This window comes from Lissotriton vulgaris, chromosome 5, assembly GCF_964263255.1.
Source record: "Lissotriton vulgaris chromosome 5, aLisVul1.2, whole genome shotgun sequence".
NCBI lineage: Eukaryota > Metazoa > Chordata > Amphibia > Caudata > Salamandridae > Lissotriton > Lissotriton vulgaris.
The window spans coordinates 1733016779-1733038501 of NC_141693.1; the positions used below are offsets into that span (position 1 = coordinate 1733016779).

The following is a 21723-nucleotide window of genomic DNA, read 5'->3' on the forward strand; positions in this document are numbered from 1 at the left end:
TTCCCTGGCACAGCATGCCTCACCCATGGGTGCATCCTGCACAAGGAAACCTATTGCACAGCGTTGCAGCTAGGAGGTCTTTTCTGCTCCTCGCAGTATACTCGGGTAGCTTCATTACAACGCAGTAGAGTTCCTGGCTGTGAAGGTGCTGTTAAAAAAGTCACCACCCCTAACTAGATTCTCCTATGTTAAGTTTACCTGGGCGTGTTGTGTGTGCGTGCATGTAGGGAAGAATGCACTAAATTCTCAAGTCTACGTTCCCTTCAGTACTTGAGTAGATCTAGGAGAACTGTGAGCTTCACCCTGGGGCACAGCTAACACTAGTGCTGCAGTTGCATTGGCACCACGACCAAGGCTCTTAAGAGCCCTCTCAACTCCTATTACGGCTGCATTTTGCAACACACCCATGGGGTAAGGTGGTCCATTTCCCTTGCTTACACCAGGGACCACAGCAGTCTTGCTGTGCCACTGCTATCGTCCTTGATTATCGACCCGCATTGGTGCAGATGCATTGACTTCTGAAATTAATGACAGTTTTCAGAGGTACTCCTGCAAAGCAGTGTTAATCTCATGTTTCAAGTGTATTTCTGGGAAACTTCTCTAAAATCCTTTCTTGTACTGTGTGTACGTATTTTTCCGTACATAACTGTATGTGTTGCAGTTCTGTGCATGGATAATGGAAAGGGGCGACCAATCGGTCCCCCCGAACGTATGGTGGAGTACTCCGATCCCCCCGGGAAGCCATCTTGGGCGGGAGGCGAGGCCCGGCTGGTATGCCCGAAGCGGCGTAGCCGGGGCGTGCTTTTTCCCGCCCTAGAGTGGGTTGTCCTAGACACCGAAGCTGCCAGCCACGCCCCCGGAGGCGGGCGGAGGCGGGTTTACGCCCGCCCGAAGAGGGATAAAAGGAGCGACAAGCCAAAGTAGCATCCTCTTGTTCCTGTGCTCTGAAGTTACACCTCCCCGCTGCCCGTGAGCTCGAGACGGAACGAAGAGCCAATTTTGAGCGTTGTAATTTTGTCTTTGTTCTTTCAGAGATCATCGTTCGAGAATGCCGGGCAAGAAGGTCGGAAAGCGGGTCGGTACCGATCAGATGCTCCGCATGCTCGTGAAAGACATGGCTGAGATGAAGAAACAGATGGCGGCAATGAACGGTGTAGGAGGCCCAAAGCGAGTTGTCGGACCAGCATTGCCGGGAGTAGTCCCTAGCGGGAGAGGTAGAAGGTCTAAGAGGGGGGCAACTGGGGGAGAGACCCCGGTTCCCGAGGCGCCCGCCGGCACTCCCCGATACACTGACTGAAGCCCCGATCCCGGTCCCGAAGGAGGGGCAACCAATCCCTGTTGTAGTCACCCCTGTGAACGGGGAGGATATGCCTCCCGAGTTGGCTGCACAGCAGGCGGCGTGGTTGGGGAAAGATAGCGAAGGCACCACGGCGGATGACGCCAGGGCAGTAATGAGGCAGTTGCGGCAGTCAAGAGAGGCCGCAAAGGCACCATGTCCTTTTTTCCCCCCGCAGGCTCCAGTGGGTGAAACCGCGGCGGGCACGAGTTCGGCAGCGACTACGGTTACAGCCTCTAGTTCAGGTAAGCCGATTGCGGGGTAGGGGTCTGTACCCTCGAGAAGGGAGAAAGTGGCTCAGCATATTCCGATTGAAATCAAGGAGAGGATATGGGGTGAGAAATATGTGAACATGTTTTCTTTGCTAACTGATCATTATGAGATCGAGCATGTGAAGGGTCAAAAAGAGTTTTTGCACCCGAGTGTTTGGCGCGCCAAGATGGCCGCTTTTAAGGTCGATGAGAACATAGGTAATTGGGGCAGAGCATTTGGCATTTTCACTTCAATTATGGGGGAACGAAGGCCTGAAATGTTGGCCGAGTTACCCGTGTACCAGACACGTATTATGGAGTACTCTCAGTCATATGAGGGCAACCAGTGGTTTTGTTATGATAATGTTTTTAGGAAGGCCAAGGAGTTCGACACATCTTTGACGTGGGATTGTTACGACTCCATTTCTTGGCAAAAGATGGAGAATTCAGGCATGTTAAAGGCACCATTGGTGGGGGGAAGCGGGGGAGAGTTTTCCCGCCATTCATCTGGGGCGCCCTTTCGGGCAGGTTCAAGTAATGAGCATCACTCGAGATCGAGTGGCAATACAGGCAAAAAGGGCATCTGCTGGAATTTTAACAGAGGAAAGTGTACGAGGCCCCAGGGGTCATGCAAGTTTAGGCACGACTGTGGGGGTGTGGGCAATCCTCGCATCCTGAGACCATGTGCAGAGCCAAGACGGGTGATAACGGAGGTAGGGGAAGCGCCAAACAGGTCTGAAATAGTCCGAGGGGCGCCTTTACCTACCCCGGTTGATACCATGGCAATGATTCCTTGGCTCAATGAATACCCGGATCATGTCTCCGCTGGGGTGTTGCGGGATGGGTTTTCATATGGTTTCCGCATCCCAGTGGGGAATTTTCAGGGTAAGGCACAGTGTAGGAACCAACTGTCGGTCCTGCAGAATACGGCGGTAGTACAGGCGAAGATTGTGAAAGAGTTGACCCGGGGTCGGGTTGCCAGACCATTCGACACGCCACCAGTTGCTAATTTTGTTTGTTCCCCTTTGGGAGTGGTCCCCAAGAAGGACCCGGGTGAGTTTCGATTAATACATAACCTGTCCGCCCCGAGAGGTCTTTCGGTGAATGATGCGATAAGACCCGGAGGTGTGTTCGGTGCGGTACGCATCTTTCGATGAGGCCGTCGCCATGTTGAATCGCCTGGGGCCCGGAGCGCTGATGGCCAAATCAGACATCGAGTCAGCGTTCCGGTTGCTCCCGGTACACCCAGACGATCAGCGTCTCCTCGGTTTTATGTTTCAGGGGCGCTATTACATGGATAAATGTATGCCAATGGGATGCTCCATATCTTGTGCTTATTTTGAGAAATTCAGTTGTTTTTTGCAATGGGTATTCACAAGAATAACGGGGTTTCAGCATGTTATGCATTATCTTGACGATTTTCTGTTCCTGGGTGCAGCTGGGGATCCGGAATGTGCACAAGCTTTAAGTGAATTTTGTGGTCTGATGAATCAGTTTGGTGTGCCATTGGCACCAGGTAAGACGGTGGGGCCATCAACCTCGCTCGAGTTTCTCGGAATAGAGCTCGATTCACTGGAAGGTTGCTTCCGGCTGCCCAAAGAAAAGGTGGGGAGATTCAGGGCCTCCCTTGAGGCATGTATTCGGGAAACCAAGGTGAACTTGCATCAATTGCAGCAAACTGTGGGTCAGTTGAATTTTGCCCTTAGAGTAATGCCAATGGCCCGCCCTTTCTCCCGCTCGATTGCTCAAGCCATGGTTGGTCTTAAAGAAGGGCACCATCGCACGAGGCTCTCGGCCGAGATTCGCCAGGACATGCGCATTTGGTTGGCATTTCTGGCGGATTTCAATGGTCGGGTGGTCTGGAACAAGCCGGCGGTGTCCTCCGAGGAGTTGGGGCTGTGGACAGATTCGGCGGGGAGTATAGGCTTTGGCGCCATATTCGGTAATCACTGGTTGGCCCAAAAATGGCCGTCATGGTGGCACGAGTGTGGGCTGACGAGCAACATTGCGTTTCTCGAACTGTTCCCTATTCTGGTGGCCCTACAAACATGGCCTGAGGGGTTCCGGGATCACTCTGTGGTGTTCTGGTCGGATAACATGACCGTGGTTGAGTGTATCAATAGTCAGGCAGCACGATGCAAATGGATTCTGAGTTTGCTTAAGGAAATTGTGTTACTATGTATGCAATTGAACGTACTCTTTAGGGCAAGACATGTGCCAGGAGTACTGAATCAGGCGGCTGATGCGCTTTCTCGTTTCCGTATGCAGGCCTTCTAGGGTTTTCTGCCCACAGCGGACCCGGTGTCGGCACCATTCCCCGAAGCTCTCTGGTCTCTCGGTGCCCCGAACTACAAAACCTCGTGGGAGAGAGTTTAGCACCCAGGACGAGGAAGGCATATGAAGGGGCGTTCCGTTCTTATCAGTCCTTTTTGGGTTTGGTTAGGGGGGAGCTTTGGGGCCAGGAAGAATATGTCGTAAAGTTTTTGCTGTCGTTACATCAGGCAGGCAAATCGGTAGCCACGGCCCAGAGGCATCGGGCCGCCATTTCCTTCATGGCGCGGGCTCATGGGATCCAGGACCCTACTGCATCTTTCGTAGTACAGAAAGCGCTGCGTGGGTGGCAACGCCTTGAGGGTCGCAGAGTAGATGAAAGGCAACCGATAGGTCTGGAGAGGTTGGCTCGGTTATTTTCCGTTCTCCCTGCGACTTGTTCATCCCAGTCTGAAACAGTGTTATTCAGGGCCGCTTTTGCATTAGCATTTCATGGGGCTATGCGGGTAAGCGAACTGGTGGCGAGGAACAAGCAGGATACGGGGGTGGGGGACTGTGCCGAGAGCACGTTCTAGTTAAGGGGGATACGATGATGGTCTCGTTTCCCAGGTCCAAGACCGATCAGGGTGCGATCAGGGACAGTATAGTAGTCCATCGGAGTCCCGGATCTCCCATGTGCCCCGTCGTATGCGTTGAGGAATATTTGGCGCAGAGGGCGGCATCATGGGGGGGGACCCTGTTGAGGCACACTGATGCCACCCCACTGACGAGGTTTCAGTTCCAGCGGGTGCTAACAATGTCAATTTCGGCCGCGGGCTTGAACCCGGGCGATTTTGGGACCCATTCCTTCCGGATAGGGGCTGCTACAGAGGCTACAGCCAGGGGTCTGAGTGTGGAAAAAGTGAAACAATTGGGGCGTTGGTCCTCGAACTGTTACAAAAGGTATGTGCGGTTGCACATGTTGTGAAGCTGTAATCATGTACTCACGCTTCTTGTTTTTGTTTGGTTTACAGTTTCGCAAGCTTACGAGGCGGGGCGGACTGTGCAGTCGACCCGACACCTGGGAACCAGCGGTCAAAGATCACCGGCTGCGGAAAAAGTGGTGTGGGTCGTGGGCCACTCATACGTGAGGCGTGCCGGGGACGTATTCAAAGCAGGTGACATGATTCACATGGCTGGGGAATACGGGTACAGGGTGACCTTCTACGGAAGGGGCGGGCTCTGTATTGACCAGTTTCAACCTTTTGTCGAGGGTTTGTTAGGGCGGACAAGGTCACCGCCATCTATAATCATAGTGCATCTTGGGGGCAATGATTTGGTGACCACTGGTAGACGACTACTTCTCGAGGCGATACTATCCACAGTGAGTTGGTTGGCGAGAAGGGTTCCAGGGTGCACAATTGCATGGTCCCATATGATTCCACGAAAAGTGTGGCGGGGGGCGAATTCTGTGTCTGCTATAAATCATTCGGTGAAGAAAGTAAATAACAAGTTGGCTAGACTGTTTCGTACAAGTGCATTGCATTCGATTCCTCATGGTTGTATCAGGGGGGACAGTATGTATCTGGAGGATGGGGTCCATTTGTCCCGGATGGGGAATTCTTTACTCATAGGAGACCTCGTAGCCTGGCTAAAGAGTTTACAGCATGACCTTTAGGTAGGATTTTTTGGGGGGGGGTCCGGATAGCCGGTCAACTATCCGGCCTGTGGCGGTAAGGTCATGATCGGTGAGCAGTAATTGGAAGATCCCTATGGGGGGGGCGTCACCCATTACGGATGGGAGCGCCCGGGGGGAGGTGGCCATTGGCCCCTCAACGGGGAGGCGGTCCCTTCTAAGGATGGGACGCCGAAAGGAAAGGGAAGGTGGTCAAGGCCCCTCCCTGGATAGAAGGGGCTACGGGCCCCTCCTGGGAATTTCCCGGGGCCAGGACATCTGCGACGGCAGATGTGGTAAGTTGTGTGGGGTGGGGAGGGGGGTCCACGCTACCTTCTAGACACCTCACACGAGTCCTCGGACGACCTTAAAATGGCGTCGAGTTAATGGGGGCCCCCGTCAAGACAAGGGAAATTGGTATGTGCACATGAGGTACAGTCCTCTGTGTGGCCACCCCTCACAAGTGAGGTGGTAGTTCTGGTTTAGGGATCTGACACCGGTTACGACCTTTCCGTTGGCCCTTAACGTTAGGATGTACAATTTCAATTTAAAAATGTTTTGTAGGATGTTAGTATCGGCTAGGAGAACCTTTGTATTAGAAATATGTTAAGGTCAGCCAAAACATCGATATATGGAAATGAAATTGTACATGATATGAAACTGTTATTTTAATGTTTTAATTTTGTTTCATATTTTAATAAATACGGCCGGGAGGGTAACTCCCTCCCGCCTTCCAAAAGTTCAGAAATGTTTCCGTATTCCCATTCTTGGGGATTGTGTTGAGAGGGGGTGGCGGGTATCTCAGCCATATGGAAAGGGGCGACCAATCGGTCCCCCCGAACGTATGGTGGAGTACTCCGATCCCCCGGGAAGCCATCTTGGGCGGGAGGCGAGGCCCGGCTGGTATGCCCGAAGCGGCGTAGCCGGGGCGCGCTTTTTCCCGCCCTAGAGTGGGTTGTCCTAGACACCGAAGCCGCCAGCCACGCCCCCGGAGGCGGGCGGAGGCGGGTTTACGCCCGCCCGAAGAGGGATAAAAGGAGCGACAAGCCAAAGTAGCATCCTCTTGTTCCTGTGCTCTGAAGCTGCACCTCCCCGCTGCCCGTGAGCTCGAGACGGAACGAAGAGCCAATTTTGACCCACCCACCAGCCCCTGGATACAGCAAGTGGTTTGAAGTAAAGTCGTGATGTGGTAACTCAATTTTCTTACAGGTTACTTGGTTTAAAAGTTGTGATTCATTATGTAATAAAGTGGTAAACGCGATTTTCTTACAGGTTGCTTTTGATTAAAAGTTGTTATTCATTGTGCAATAAAGTGGATAAATTCGTACAGTATGTTTTATTGAATAAAGTATTTGCACCAGTGTTGATCAGTGATGTTTCGACAGTTCATACATTGAGCATCTTCTGTCTTTAGTGATTAGTCCTTTTTAGTTTAATGTCGTATCTATTTTCGGTCGGGCGGTAAGGTCATGATCGGTGAGCAGTAATTGGAAGATCCCTATGGGGGGGCGTCACCCATTACGGGTGGGAGCGCCCGGGGGGAGGTGGCCATTGGCCCCTCAACGGGGAGGCGGTCCCTTCTAAGGATGGGACGCCGAAAGGAAAGGGAAGGTGGTCAAGGCCCCTCCCTGGATAGGAGGGGCTACGGGCCCCTCCTGGGAATTTCCCGGGGCCAGGACATCTGCGACGGCAGATGTGGTAAGTTGTGTGGGGTGGGGAGGGGGTCCATGCTACCTTCTAGACACCTCACACGAGTCCTCGGACGACCTTAAAATGGCGTCGAGTTAATGGGGGCCCCCGTCAAGACAAGGGAAATTGGTATGTGCACATGAGGTACAGTCCTCTGTGTGGCCGCCCCTCACAAGTGAGGTGGTAGTTCTGGTTTAGGGATCTGACACCGGTTACGACCTTGCCGTTGGCCCTTAACGTTAGGATGTACAATTTCAATTTAAAAATGTTTTGTAGGATGTTAGTATCGGCTAGGAGAACCTTTGTATTAGAAATATGTTAAGGTCAGCCAAAACATCGATATATGGAAATGAAATTGTACATGATATGAAACTGTTATTTTAATGTTTTAATTTTGTTTCATATTTTAATAAATACGGCCGGGAGGGTAACTCCCTCCCGCCTTCCAAAAGTTCAGAAATGTTTCCGTATTCCCATTCTTGGGGATTGTGTTGAGAGGGGGTGGCGGGTATCTCAGCCATAATGACATTGACTTTGTGCAGTGGCACCATTCTTTTCCTTTATTTTTTAGGTCGAGCCTAAGGAGCGCATGCGCTGCTCTGCGAGGCATGCTGTATTAGAGTATGGAATAGAAGCTCCGCCCTCTCTCTGCCCATATTTTTATTGGCTTGTGTCAATGTGCTTTGCAGATGCTGGCTTCTGATTCGTTAATAGGTTTGTTAGTCCCCCTTAGTAGAGCCTTTTCTTCATTTGTAACCTCGCATGAGGACAGGCCCTTTTACAAAACAATACAACAGCATTTGTAAAGCGCAACAGCTACCTCAAACAGAGGTGTCCCGATGCTTGCGTGATCATGCAACAAAGGTATTGGGTCTCCAAAACTGAAAGAGTTCACTAGTCCCGGCTAAAGAGCCATGTTTGTAGGGCTTCCTGAACTCCCCTTCATCCGGTATACGCCAAAGTCTTATCGGAAGTGAGTTCCATAGTTTGGTAGCTCTAACTGAGAAAGCCCTTTCTCCAATGCAAACTTTACGAATTGGGGAACGCACAGCAGATTCTGTGAATAAGAACGTAACAGCCACTTTTGCTGATAAAGGCAGATACGTTTTTTGATGTAATTGGGACCGCTCCCATTCTGGGCCTTGAAAGCAATTGTCAAGGCCTTGAATTCTATACGCAGTGCAACTGGCAATCAATGGAGCTGTTTGACAAGTGGAGAAATGTGTTGTCTGAATGGCACTCTTCTAATCAGTCTCACTGCTGCGTTTTGCACCATCTGCAGACTTTTTATCAAATATGCCAGGACCAAAGAACAGACTGTTGGCATAGTCAAGCCTTGAAGTCACCGTAGCATGAACAACTAGTTTTCCACAATTCTCAGGCAGAAGAAATAGAAATGTCCTTAATCCCTTCAGAATTCCAAAACAAGTGGATGAAATGAAACGTATTTGGGAAGCAAATGTCATCTCTGCGTCCCATTTTACACCCAGGTTTTTTTACTATAGAGGACAGACAGGGTGGAGAACCCATTTCCTCCGGCCACCACAAACCCGATGTCGGGGAGGCATACTCACCAAAGAACAGCACCTCGGTTTTCTCTCTGTTCAGTTTTAGTTTGTTGTTATTCATCCACCTAGAGACGTCACACAGGCAGCCCCTGAACCTCTCAAAGGTGTATGCCGACATCTGCTGTTGCACGCTATGTCTTATTTAGTCCGTAAGCACTGTTTTCTTTAATGAGTTTCTCCTACTACAGGCACAACATGCTTTCCTGCAACATTCAGCACACCATGCCTGCTTTCACTTTCCGAGCAGCCTAGGACAATGGTGGCCGCTTCTTTGAAGTGAAATAGGTCTTGCATTCACAAGAGTTTGAGCTATTGGCATTGTAAATGACAATGACTTTTATTTATGTGTTAATTATCAAAACAGATAAATAAAATGCATTTTCATTTACAATGCCAAAACCTTAAACTATCGAAATGCGAGACCTATTACATTGCAAATGCTTGTTTCTCCGTGACACTGAGGGAAATCTCTGTTCCCTACTCCCCTAGAGAGCAACACAACTGCTTGGAAACAGGTCTTGGTGTTCCCACTCTTGGAAAAGAACAGGAATCCCCTTTATAGTGACCTACTAATAGGTTTGTTTCTCTAGTTACCAGGCCATAACTAGCAACCACCGTTGGGGCTTCAGGAATCACTGTCAAGCCTTTGATTTTTATAGCAAGGCAGTAAATTGATGGGCTCTTCTCTTTGCTTTCCACCTCTGAGGCATCCTTAGTCACTGTGGAATTTAATAATGTTTTGGCTTTATTGACAGAACCACTTTCGTCCCTATGGCAACCCATGATCTACAACTGTTGAACTCTCTGGCAGACTTTTAAGTGGCAATTATTTCATTGATGTGTCTGTGAGTGCATATCAAGCACTGCCCCTGCTAAACCCAATACACAAAGAAGTGTTCGCTCACAATGTGCTCATCTTTTATGACCAAAGTTATCTCAGATTTCCACATTAATCTGAAAATAGCTTGGCCAATATTTTATAATTGCCTCGTACTTACCAGCCTGAAGAGACAGTACATAGTTTAAAAATGAAAGTACTGTGACTTTTTATATTAGGCACACCAAAAAGCTTATGGGCCTGATTTAGCTTACAGGCGCCATTCTGACGGTACTCTACCTGGCAAACTTAGAGCCCGGCGGTCATCTCTAGTGCATTCCGTTTAATGTATAAAATGCTCAGTGGAAAGCTGCTGTCAGTTTTGATGGCCATACACCAAACTTTTACAAAGTTTTTGTTTTTCAGAATTAAACTCCCAAAGCCAGAGTTTTATTCTGAAAAACGAGTGTGTAGGAGTCATTAAGGGGGAAAAGCAGCATCTTTGGTTTCTAGGTGGCACATACATGTTTCAATTATCTGAATAGCAACCACATGGTCTACATGACATACATTCCACATGCTCCGCTTTGTATATGTATATTCGTTTATTGTATAGTTAATAAAAACCGTAACAATTTACATAAAAACGACTTCCTTCAATCTCAGTTTAAAACAGTTACTGTTTTGCATGATAAAACACATCATAAAGCGTAAAAAAAGACATCTTATAAATCAATATGTACACATATCAAAGGTGTATCAGAAGACCTATAGGTCTATCAGCTTCAGTCTATTATTTGCTTCCTTTCTGGCCGAAATGATTAATCCATCAATCACCTAGTCCCGGATCTAACAAATTGTACCGGGGATTAGTTATAGTAATCGGAAATCACCGCTTGTTTCATCTCCTCCTCAATACGTTAGCGAATGGAAACAGATTAGTTCGTTGAAGTGCTGCATCTTTCAGTGCTTGATCGTGAGCTTGTAAAAACATTATCAATTTACAATTCATTTGGGAGTCAGTTGGATCCACTCCTCTGATGATGGCAGTTCTACACGAGCTCACTCCTCTGTACAAGAAAGCTCTCCTTAAAAAAGTAATACACGCTGATTGCAGATTCTTTCAGTGACCTTTAAGGTCAATAAAATCTTCCTTTTTACTGCCGCAAAGACGGCATTCTTTTGACTCAATGTGCTTTGAGTGCGGTTCATCAGCCAAAGTAGGGAATTACCCAAATTGCAGTGGCATCAGTTGTCTTTTGCTGTAAATAGAGAACGTTGCATCTAAGTAAGCTACTGGTTTAAGGGTTTTGTAGTTATCAATCACTGTCCATGAATGAGATCGTTGGGAAAAAATGCTTTATCCGTTATCAGCTAATTAAATTTTTCTGCTTTATTTAGTGCCAACTTAAATGTTGGAAAAGGCATGTTTTTATTCCAGAGATTAGTAGTACAAGTTGCATTAATCGAACTGGCCAAAAATTGATTGGGCTGCAATTTTTTTATCCTTTTCCAATTCCAACCTTAATGATTCATTGAGGCTGTTTTCCTCTGCGTTCTGTTTAATCCAGTACCACATCTTTATATATGTATAAACCCTGCCCAATGATTCATTCATTAGTCCGAAATCTGAGCGTGTTTGCACAGGCGAGGCGGTCATGGGGAAGTTGAAAAATCTTTTTATAAATACTTGTTATTAATTTGTTAAGTATCTCCGAGTCCTTTCCATACATCGCAACGCTAGCATATGATAAAGTTGGCAGGGCTTTGGCGGATATAGTCGACAAGAGCGGCCTTAGTGATGGTCACCCCAACTTCTTTGCCAAAGACCTAAAGGCGAATGTTAAGGTCCCCGCTCTCTGTGTCATGTAATTTTTCTGGTCAAAAAGGAATAACTTTTCATCTATATAGTATCCCAAGTACTTTCTCAAGTAATTTACCTTCCAGCCAGATGTTATGTTGTGGGGCTAGTCAGTTTAAAATGAGCATTGTTTTTGTTTTAGACAAATTAAGTTCCAACTTGTTTGCGGACAGAAATCCAGAGTGTTCGTTTAATCGCCTAGTCAGCCCAACCTTAGTTAGACTCAAGAGAACAATGTCGTCTGCATAGGCAAAGTTGTAACTTGTCTAAGTACAGAGAATGTGAATTGGTTCTGGCCAGCTTTCCAGATAGGTCTGTTTCAGGCCGATGGTAGTATACACTTTTATTAAAATTCTGGCCCCGTCTCCAAGTTTCACTTGAACCCAAGTATCTGCTCTGCTTTGTATATTCCATTGTCTTTTTTGTGAGGGACTTAATTACTTCACACAATTTAGATCTGCACGGTATCACTACTGTAACAGTAGTCCAACTATGGCATCTAAATGTAGTAGGGTGTACAAGGATGCTCTATACCAATTATCCATGCATTACTCTACAGCAAAGGATGCGTTTACAAATACCAGTAATTACATACAGATCCAGCCTTGACATCTTAATAATAAGGAATTATAACGAATTCATAAAGTGCAAGACTACCCTATCAGGGTTTCCTAGCGCTATCTTCCAACGTGTTGCAAATTAGAGGATTCAATTATTGGCCAAGCTAAGACTTCAGGTCTTCAACCCATTATACATTGTGGCTAAAGCGTGTTCTGCAGTCTGCTGGGGTGCACAGAAAGCAATCCACTTGCATTGTTTGCCATCCTTGATCAATGAATTTGAACAACCAGAGCATGATGAGGTATTTAGGTTCTTCTCTTTTTCTGGTTCCACTTTGATGTATTCTTTCGTTCTGTAATTAAATTATTAATTCTGTGTGGTGAGCCGTTACCACCCAATGCACCATGAAATAGGCCATGTATCAAGTATCACCCATACCTTGCAGAGGTTGGCAGTCATACTATAATATACCATGATGTCCTACATCAGCGTCCTTAATAGTCTTCTGTGCGCTCAGACTGTATTCTTATGTGTTAGAAATATAATGTAATACTTGATCATTTAAATGAGGATTTCTTATTTCTTGATTGATAGCATCCTCTTGTTTCTGTAGTGTCCTGAATAATTTTTCCAACAAGGAGATGTAGACAGGTGGTCATGATAGTAATAGTTCACTCCAGATAAAAGTTCCATCCACCGATCCACCTACAATAGTTCCACATCAACAGACCACATAACATTCTACACCCAACATAGCAATCTAAGAGAATGCTACACAGTTCCAAGCATCAATGATCCACATTCCATCCCTTACGATACCACACATCCCCTTTCTACAACAAAACACCATCTCAAAACCAAATTATCACAATACTATAAGCAGATCAACTCATTTGTAAATAATAACATATTTGAGTCTTCTAGGGCTCCTCCGGCTCCTATATCCTCTCTGTGGTTCTCTCCTTGTTTCATACAGGAGTTCTTTACACTTTCCTTATCCATGTGTAACCTTCGAAGCTCTATTCAAATTCAAAACACAATAGTCTTCTGTCTTCACTGCAGTGTTCAATACCCCGATAACCCTTAGAGTTCTGCTGTATTGTAATATTGTTCACAAGTAACAGGATCCCTGACCATCTTTAAGCATATTAAAAGTACATAAGGGATAGGGGATTAATAAGCTCAAGAGGCAGAATGTTGATGATCTATTCCAAGAATTTGTACATTAACAGGAGTTTGAGAGAGTTCCAGATTTTAGGGGCGATGCCAGAGAAAGCTCTGTTGTAGATTGTCTTCCTGTTGAAACGTTGTGGCTTTACCAGAAAGGTGCTGGAGCTTCTAGAGGATCTAGACAGCTCAAACTTGTTGGCGAGATAACTTGGGGTGTTGAAATGCAGAGCTTTGTGCATCATACAAGCAATTTTTTGTTGAGTTCTTTCTTCATAAGAGAGCCCATTGAGGGTTTTCAGGTCATGGGAGATGTGATTGAACATTCTTAACCCTGCAATGAATCTTGCCGCCGAGTTGAGTGAGCCACATTGACAGGCTGTTGTGGCTCTAGGCAGGCCTGAGAGAGTAGCCCTTCCATATTCCAGTCTAGGGATCATGAGTGCTTGTACGGCCATCTTGAAGTCATTTTGAGGGAGGAAAGGTTTTAGTTTTCGTACTATGCTCATTTGTAGGTTTACTCCTTTTGTGGTGGCACTAATATGCTCCTGCATATTAAGGTTTTTGTCAAGGATTATTCCTAGCAATCTTGCTGACTCAATGATTTGTGGGGTGCAATTGAATGCTGTAAACTGCTTCATCTAATCGCTTGTAGAGTGTATCTATTTGGGTGGGGCGATTAGGAGGAATTCAGTTTTTTGAGTGTTAAGTTTGAAGTGGTTGCATGAGAGCCAATTTTGGGTATTTTGAAGAATAGGATTGAGGGATCAGATGTCTTCCGAGGATGAGTTTTTCAAGTACAATTGGATGTCATCCGCGTAAAGATTATAGTGAATGTTGAATGCCCTTAGTATTTCTGTTAGTGGTTCCATGAATAGGTTGAAGATAGTGGGGGAAAGAGAGGAGCCTTGTGGGACCCCAAGTGTGAATGGCGCAGTGTTAGAAAGGGATTGATTGACCTTGACTTTTTGCGTTCTGTTTTGCAGAAATGAAGTGAACCAATTTAAGACAGACCCTGATATTCCCATCCTGTGCTCTAGTAAATTGAGTAAGTAATCCTGCTTTACCGAGTCAAAGGCCGAAGAGAGGTCCAAAAGGATTAGTAGGCAAGATTCGTTTTGATTCAGACTTTTTAGAGCATCGTCCACTATATGTGTCACGGCCGATTCAGAGCTGTGCCCAGAGCGGAAACCAGATTGGTGCCAGTCAAAGAGGCAGAATTGGTCAAAGTGGTTACAAAGTTGGACAGGAACACATTTTTCAAGAACCTTAAACAGCATTGGGATGTTGGAAATGGGACAAAAATTGTTAAGGTTGGTTGGATCAGCCATCAGTGTTTTTTAAAATAGGGGTGACCTATACGGCTGTTAGGCAGTCCGGTATTTATCCCTGAAGTAGTGAATCATTTACAATCCTAGTCCAGAATGGGAGAATAGACATTTTGATATCATGGAAGAGGGTGGAGGGAAGGGGATCCCTAAAGTGATTTGAGGGTTTCAAGTCTGTAAGCATTTTGAGAATAGTGTTATGCTCAATTGTTTCTAATGAAATCCAGGAGGCATTGTTTTTCAGGATGCATTCCAGAAGGTGAGTGAGATCACGTATACCAGTAGGGGAGATCCTGGTGTTTAGTGATTGATGACATTGAGGTCGTGAAGTCTGAAGGTCAGTTTTCAGGTTTTTAGTCTTTTTCAGCAAGGAGGCAAATTCTTCACTGTTTGGTAGTAGACTAGGTCCATTTGGGGAGAAATTGGGTAGCCCCTTAGATTGCTGCTTGACCAGATCAAACAGTTTTTTAGGGCGATTTTTGGCTTGATCCAGTTGGTTTCTGAAGAATTGAGCTTTGGCATTTATGATGCTTTTGTGATATGTATTTCTGAGGGGTCTTAGCTTTGTGAGGTGTTCCAGAGTTGGAGAGGCTCTCCACTTTCGCTCAGCTAATCTGAGGTTGTGTCTTTCAGTATTGAGGCTATCATTGTACCATGGTTGCAAGTCTTTTGTGGGTAGTGTTTTAGTTGTAAGGGTGCAGATGAATCAAGAATATTCTTCATGGATCTAGTATAGTGGTCTGTGAGCTCTGGTACATCTACCATATTTTCAGGGGGTAATAGGATGTTATCACTGAGTGATGTCAGTTCGATGAGATCGATGTTTCTCTTATTTCTTTTCCAAATTTTCGGTTTGAGTACTTGTGTGGTAGTTGTTCTCGAAGTCGTTGTGATGCGAAAGCTGACCTGATGATGGTCAGACCAATCACAAGGCAATGCAGATTCCAATTGGGTAGGGTTATCTTTTGCGATGAAAAGATCTAGGATCTCCCCCTTGTCATTGACTTTCAATGAGCCCATTAGTTATGTTTACCAAAACACAATGTGATAGTACTATCCATTCAAAGACAGGAGGTGCTGGTACTTTCAGGACAATAGTAAGAACATGGTGGAATAGGATATATATATATGGGGGCAGTTCATAATTTGTGCCAGTGGCTGTAGGTGAGAGGCACACACGCTCATTTTTGGGCCTGGGACTTGCTTTTCATGATCACCTTTGTTCCAAGAACAAGGAAGTGAAAAGCAGAAGAGGGAGAAAGAAAAAGGAAGAGATAGATAAGAGTGACAAAGGGAAAAAGCAGGGATGATGAACGAAAGAGGTGTAAGGTGAAATCAAGAATAGGCAGTCTTGGTATCCGGCAACCCCGTCATCCAGCAGCTCTGGCAGTTAGCTCCTAAAAATCTGTGAGGCTTGTACTTATTATTTTTTTTGTACAAAATAAGCCCTTGTTAGAAATTATGCCTTTTAAAAGTGCACAGCATAGGTAACAGCATTGTTGTCATTTACTACACAGATTGTGAATGTAAACCATAAAAGATCAATAATTCCCACCATACGCAACAGCATCATTGTTATTTTTGACACAGGTCGTAAATATAAAAAGAGGTCAGGTTTGTCCCAGCTAATTTTCGTTCTATTGTAGTGTTGGGTCATCATGAGGGAAGTTTCCATTGAGAGTTTAATGTGAGTATCGCTGAGGGTGCAAGGTAAACAATAAGGGGCCATATGTATCAAGCAAAATCGCATTCGCAAACGCCAAAATTCGCAGAATTTCGGCGTTTGCAAATGCGAATTTGCCAAATGGTATGTATTATGGAAAATCTGGTGCAAAACAAGGAATCACAAAATTTGCGATTCCTTTTTTTGCAATTGCATTTAAGGAATCGCAAATTTTGCGATTCCTTAAATGCTATAGGCCATATGTATCAAGCAAAATTGCATTCCCAAACGCCGAAATTCGCAGAATTTTGTTGTTTTCGAATGCAATTTTGCCAAATGGTATGTATTAAGGCAAAATAAGTAATCGCTAAATTTGCGATTCCTAATTTTGCGATTGCATTTAGGGAATCGCAAATTTTGCGATTCCTTAAATGCAATGTAAGAAGCACCAAAAAAGTGCAATTTGGCCTTAAGGAATCTCAAATTGCCACCAACTTCAAGTTGGTTCTAATTTGTGATTTCTTTGAAAAATGCACTTTTTTGCATTTTTCAAAGTGCAATGTGAAGCACATACATGCCCTTAGGGCATGTATGTGCACCACATGTGCACCCATGCTAATTTCAGGGGTGCAACAGGGTGTTCTTTTGACACCCCTGCACCCTTGAAAATGCATTCTCAATTTGCGATTCGCTAATTGCTAATCGCAAATTGAGAATGACTCCCCATTCATTCCTATGTTCCTCTAGGCCCATAGGAATGAATGGGGAGGTACTCCTTAATTGTGAATCGCAATTTGCGATTCACAATTAAGGAATATGTAGGATTTGCAAAATGTATTGTAAATCCTACATACATAGCATTTTGCGATTCTCAAATAGAGATTTGCAAAAAATCGCTATTTGAGAATAGCAAAATGACTTTTTTGATACATATGGCCCAATGTATGAAGCAAAAAAATAATGCAAATTGTCCTTAAGGAATCGCAAATTACCACCAAGTTCAAGTTGGTGGTAATTTGCTGTTGTGATGCACATACATGCCCTTTGGGCATGTATGTGGGCCACATGTGCACCCATGCTTATTTCAGGGGTGCAACAGGGTGTCCTTTGGACACCCCTACACCCTTGAAATTATTCTCAATTTGCGATTCTCAAATTGAGAATCGCAAATTGAGAATAACTTCCCATTCATTCCTATGGGCCTCCTAGCCCTTAGAAATGAATGGGAAAGTATTCCTTAATTGCAATTCGCAATTTGCTAATCGCAATTAAGGAATACTAAGAATTCGCAAAACAATTGCGAATTTGTACATACATCCCTATTAGCGAGTCTGAAATAGCGAGTTCTAAATAATCGCTATTTCAGAATCGCAAATCAGGTTGATGATACATATGGCCCAAGGATTCCTTAGGGGTTCAAAGGTTGTACCTCAAACATCCTCCTAACTCCCAATGATTCCCTGCATCAATAATCACCCTTCATCTGGCCTTGTATTAAGTTGAATCTATAATGGGGTCTTATCCACCATATGTTCTCAGTACTCAGACCCATGGGTGACTCATACCTATCGTACACTCATCATGATATCTCCTCTCTGTTCTGCTCTTCAGACGTCATCCTCCAATGCCTCCTCACCCTTCATCCGCAACACAGCCTTCTCTTTCGATACCTCTGTTGTCAAGCGGACACTGGAGGAGGAGGAGCTGCCTTCATCCCCACTGACCCGGTACCGAACTCTGACTAACGATTCCTCTCAGGAGGCCCTGTTGTCTGCGTCCACCGACTCTCCGCCCAAGTCTTGCCACAGCTCCGACAGTTCCCCGATCTACACCCGCCGCGACCGCAGAGAACGCCTGGCAGAGCGGCACAGTGAAGGTAAGCGGAGCTGTGCTCAGAGGATTAATACATAAAGCGTCTTCTAAGGTCTAGTGGGAGAACAGTGGCATCTGGCTCCTAACTAGGAGTGAATTGTGAGTGCAGTTCAGAAGGTTTGTCATAATTTTGAGTTAGATGTGTGTGTTGTACGATTCACTCTAGAAATGGTGGAAGATGTAAGAACCATAACAGCGCCAACGGTGGGAGTGGTGTAAGAGTGTTGGCTCTAAGGCAGAGTTCTCCAAAGTCCTTCCTGGAGGGCCGGATCCATGCAAGATTTTTAGCATATTCCCACTTGGATCAATGTAGTTATCTGAAAAATCTGGCATGAGTCGTGCCCTCCAGGGCCGACTTTGGCGCCCTGGGCCCTAAGGGATGGTGTAAAGGCACTAACTCTATGTTGATTCACTGGGGGTTGGTATATCTCTGCTGTATAGATTAATTGTGCTGCCTTGGAGAACTGTCTGAGGCTGTTGCTCTGGGTAGAAATGTGCGAAAGACACCCTGTCCACTAGCCCTCTGGAAACAACTAACTTGAGAGGATTTACTGAGCCCTGCTTCGGCCTGGGGGAGCGCAGCGGTGCTCCTCTGGAGCTGCAAAAGCTGAGCACAAGCACAAACTCCTTGCTTCCGCCACAGGAGCTAAAAAGGGGGACTGCATTGAGCCTATAACGAGTAAAGCTTTTAAGGTCACTTAATAATAGATTTATGTACAGATGTCTTGAAGGTTTTGAAGGGAACCATATACAACCCATAGAATACTAGACGTCTACACAGCTGCAGACCGACAGTAAGGGGAGAATGCTGGACAGCACTGGCTACAAGATGCACAAAAGAGAGCAGACCTTTTTCTTAATCACACTGAGAAAATCCCACTGCCTGCTCATGGGACGTATGAGGGTGCAGCAGAAAAGTAATTGCATGTGCTGTAGAAGTTTCATACTTCACTTGACTCTGCAGCTTCTAGCACATTTCACAAACAGTCTGCCAGATGCATATGAGGGTAAACCTGAGGTCTTGTCCCTCCCTTCCTCTGGGGCGGATGGGCAGTGCCAAGTGGTCAACAATTAGATAGACCCCTCCTCCATTTAAGTGGTTGGATGTTCCCTTCAAGTTCTTTCTCCATCAGCTTGCAGACCTTTGCCTCCTGGTACATACATGACAGTAACGCTGGAGAGGAGATGGGTTGGCAGCGGGCTCCTTTAGACCTTTCAACAATAACATTCCCACAAGCCCCTGCTGTAACTCCCCCTCCCCCTCAGGAGCACACTCAGCACCAGTGAGACAACCTGCCTCTTTTTACGAGGAAAGGAAATGGAAGGAGAAGAAAGAGTAAAAAATTAAAATGCAAATTAAAATGCAAAAATGACTGCATGAATATGCAAGAATGCAAAGCAGCTCTCAGGGAACTCATTGCAGTTGGAGCAGAGTGTGGTAATGGTATTAACAAGGCCTTCGAGGTGTTTAAACATTTGTATTCCCGTAGTAATACGTAAAGATCAGCAGTGATTCTCTCTCCCACACACATGCACACACACTCTCACTCTCTCTCCCGCTCCCTTGGAGGCAGATATGTTGATTCTTCGAACACTGTAGGGGGTGGTTCAGTTGTGCAGGATTGACTCTCACCATGACTCATGGGGGTTGGTTGTGGAACATAACATGGAGGTTGATGGTGTAAAGCACTCCTTGTGGCTGGTGGTGTAGGCCTCTCTGGGCTGGGTGCAGTCATGTATACCTGACTTCTGACATCACAGCTCTCCAATATCTGTGTTTCAGACGACAGCAGAGACACCAGCCCGCCGGATCCCTGTAGCCCCACCATGGGGCTTGACAAGAAGACCCGACGGAAGTTCTTGGATTTGGGGTAAGAATGGAGGAAGGAGCAGCAGGTTCCAGTCCCTGAGTCCTTGCTCAGGATTCTCTCTGAGAGGGGGGAGGGAGCACAGAGTGGGAGTTGTGAAGGTGGGGTATGGAAATGGACAGCTCCTCACTGAGGAGTTGATCGAAACCAATCCCTCCTCGGATCATCGCAAGGTTCAGACTCATTATGTAAATGTGAACAGATCAGTAGTTGCACCCTCATGAGTGCAAAACCACTTTTAGAATTAACAAATGTTTGTTTAGCACTCCATAACAAATTTGCTCTCACAAAAATTTGCGTTGATGTAAATCTACGGGGAACAGCCTTTACAACGCGGGTATTATCACGCGCTACCATTACAACGCTGCTATTACAATGCAAGTCGTTACAACGACTTGCGCTGGAGGGCGCTGTTGGATAGGGAATAGTTTAATTTTCTATTCCAACACCTTCCCTACTGTAACGTGGGCTGGAGTTGGAATAGAAAATTAAACTATTCCTCTATCCAGCGCTTACAGCGCAAGTCGTTGTAACGACTTGCATTGTAAAAGCAGCGTTGTAATGGCACGCGTGGTAAAAGCCCGCGTTGTAATGCCATACAACCTAAATCTACTGACCTGGGAGTAGGGTGAGAGGGGGCGTTCCAGGGCTAGAATGCCCTATAAGTGTGTGCTCAAACACAATCTTCTTACATGATTGTGGTCAGTGGCGTAGCATGGGCGGGGCTACAGGCACAAAATTCCTCAGGGGTGCAAAATTTGAAAGGAGCAAAAGTGTGTACTAGTAGAATTGAGGAAGTGCTAACTTTCCACGGGTTAGGGGGTGCAATAATTGCCTTGCTCCGGGCGCTGGCAACCCACGCTCCGCCGCTGATTGTGGGTATCAAAAAAATCTCCCAAGCCACATCCCACTGTGTTAAAGGTTAGAACTCCTGACAAAAGTAAGAGTAAATCTCTTTCCAGTGTAAGTAGGGGATTGTATCACCACCGAATATGGTGGAGGTGGAGTGGAGTGGAGGGGATTTCGTCACAGGGAAAAATATTTTCTCATTAGTGTTAAAAATAAAAATCAAATGTGCAAGTGTTCGCTGATTTTCCCATGAGTAATAATTGTATACTTGCTCGTGGGAAAACGGAGTCCACAAAAGCGTTCAAGGAGCGGAAACCTGCAAGACTTGAGATATGCAATGTATGCAATATTTTCTACATGTACTTCTGACATACTACTATGCAGAGGTGATTGTGATGCTCTTGCGTGCTTTACCCGTGTATAGTTGTGATTTTCTGTTGCTTTCTTGCAGAGTGACCCTGAGACGAGCTTCATCCAATAAGAGCAGGAAGGAGAAGGGACTCCATAGGCTTTCCATGGGCAGCAGGTGAGCAGTTTGTGATGAAAGGAAGTGCCTGTCCATCATAGACCCATCTACACGAACACACCTTTCACACACATATCAGCAATAATAACACTTATAGAGGGAACTCACACTTCACCTAAAACACACATTGGCAATGATAAATGTGCAATGAATACTCGACCCCCACAGAAATCAGCTATCATGATCATTGAACAGCCGATCCAGACCTCACATAAACACAGGAATAATGAAAAGCAGTGTAGTGGATACACACCACACAACCAACGGCTGTGCAGTGAATTCATCACACTCACATATTAGCAATAGACACCTATTTACAGTGGATGCACGCCTCATATACACATCAGGTATGATAATTCCTGTACAGTGGATTCACGTTCTCCACACAACGGCAATAAAAAAAACGTGCCAACGAGCACACACATACAACAAACTGCAAACA

At 45.8% G+C, this 21723-nt stretch overlaps 1 protein-coding gene across 3 annotated transcripts in view; it reads left to right on the top strand.

Moving 5' to 3' along the window:
- Window positions 1-21723, top strand: part of SAMD14 (sterile alpha motif domain containing 14) — a 257166-nt gene that overhangs the window by 176803 nt on the left and 58640 nt on the right. For all 3 annotated transcript variants that reach the window (XM_086923963.1, XM_086923965.1, XM_086923964.1), the window contains 3 exons: window positions 17778-18042; window positions 19822-19909; window positions 21207-21281. In XM_086923963.1, coding sequence (XP_086780089.1) covers window positions 17778-18042; window positions 19822-19909; window positions 21207-21281 — 428 coding nt within the window. The remainder of the gene's footprint in view (window positions 1-17777; window positions 18043-19821; window positions 19910-21206; window positions 21282-21723) is intronic.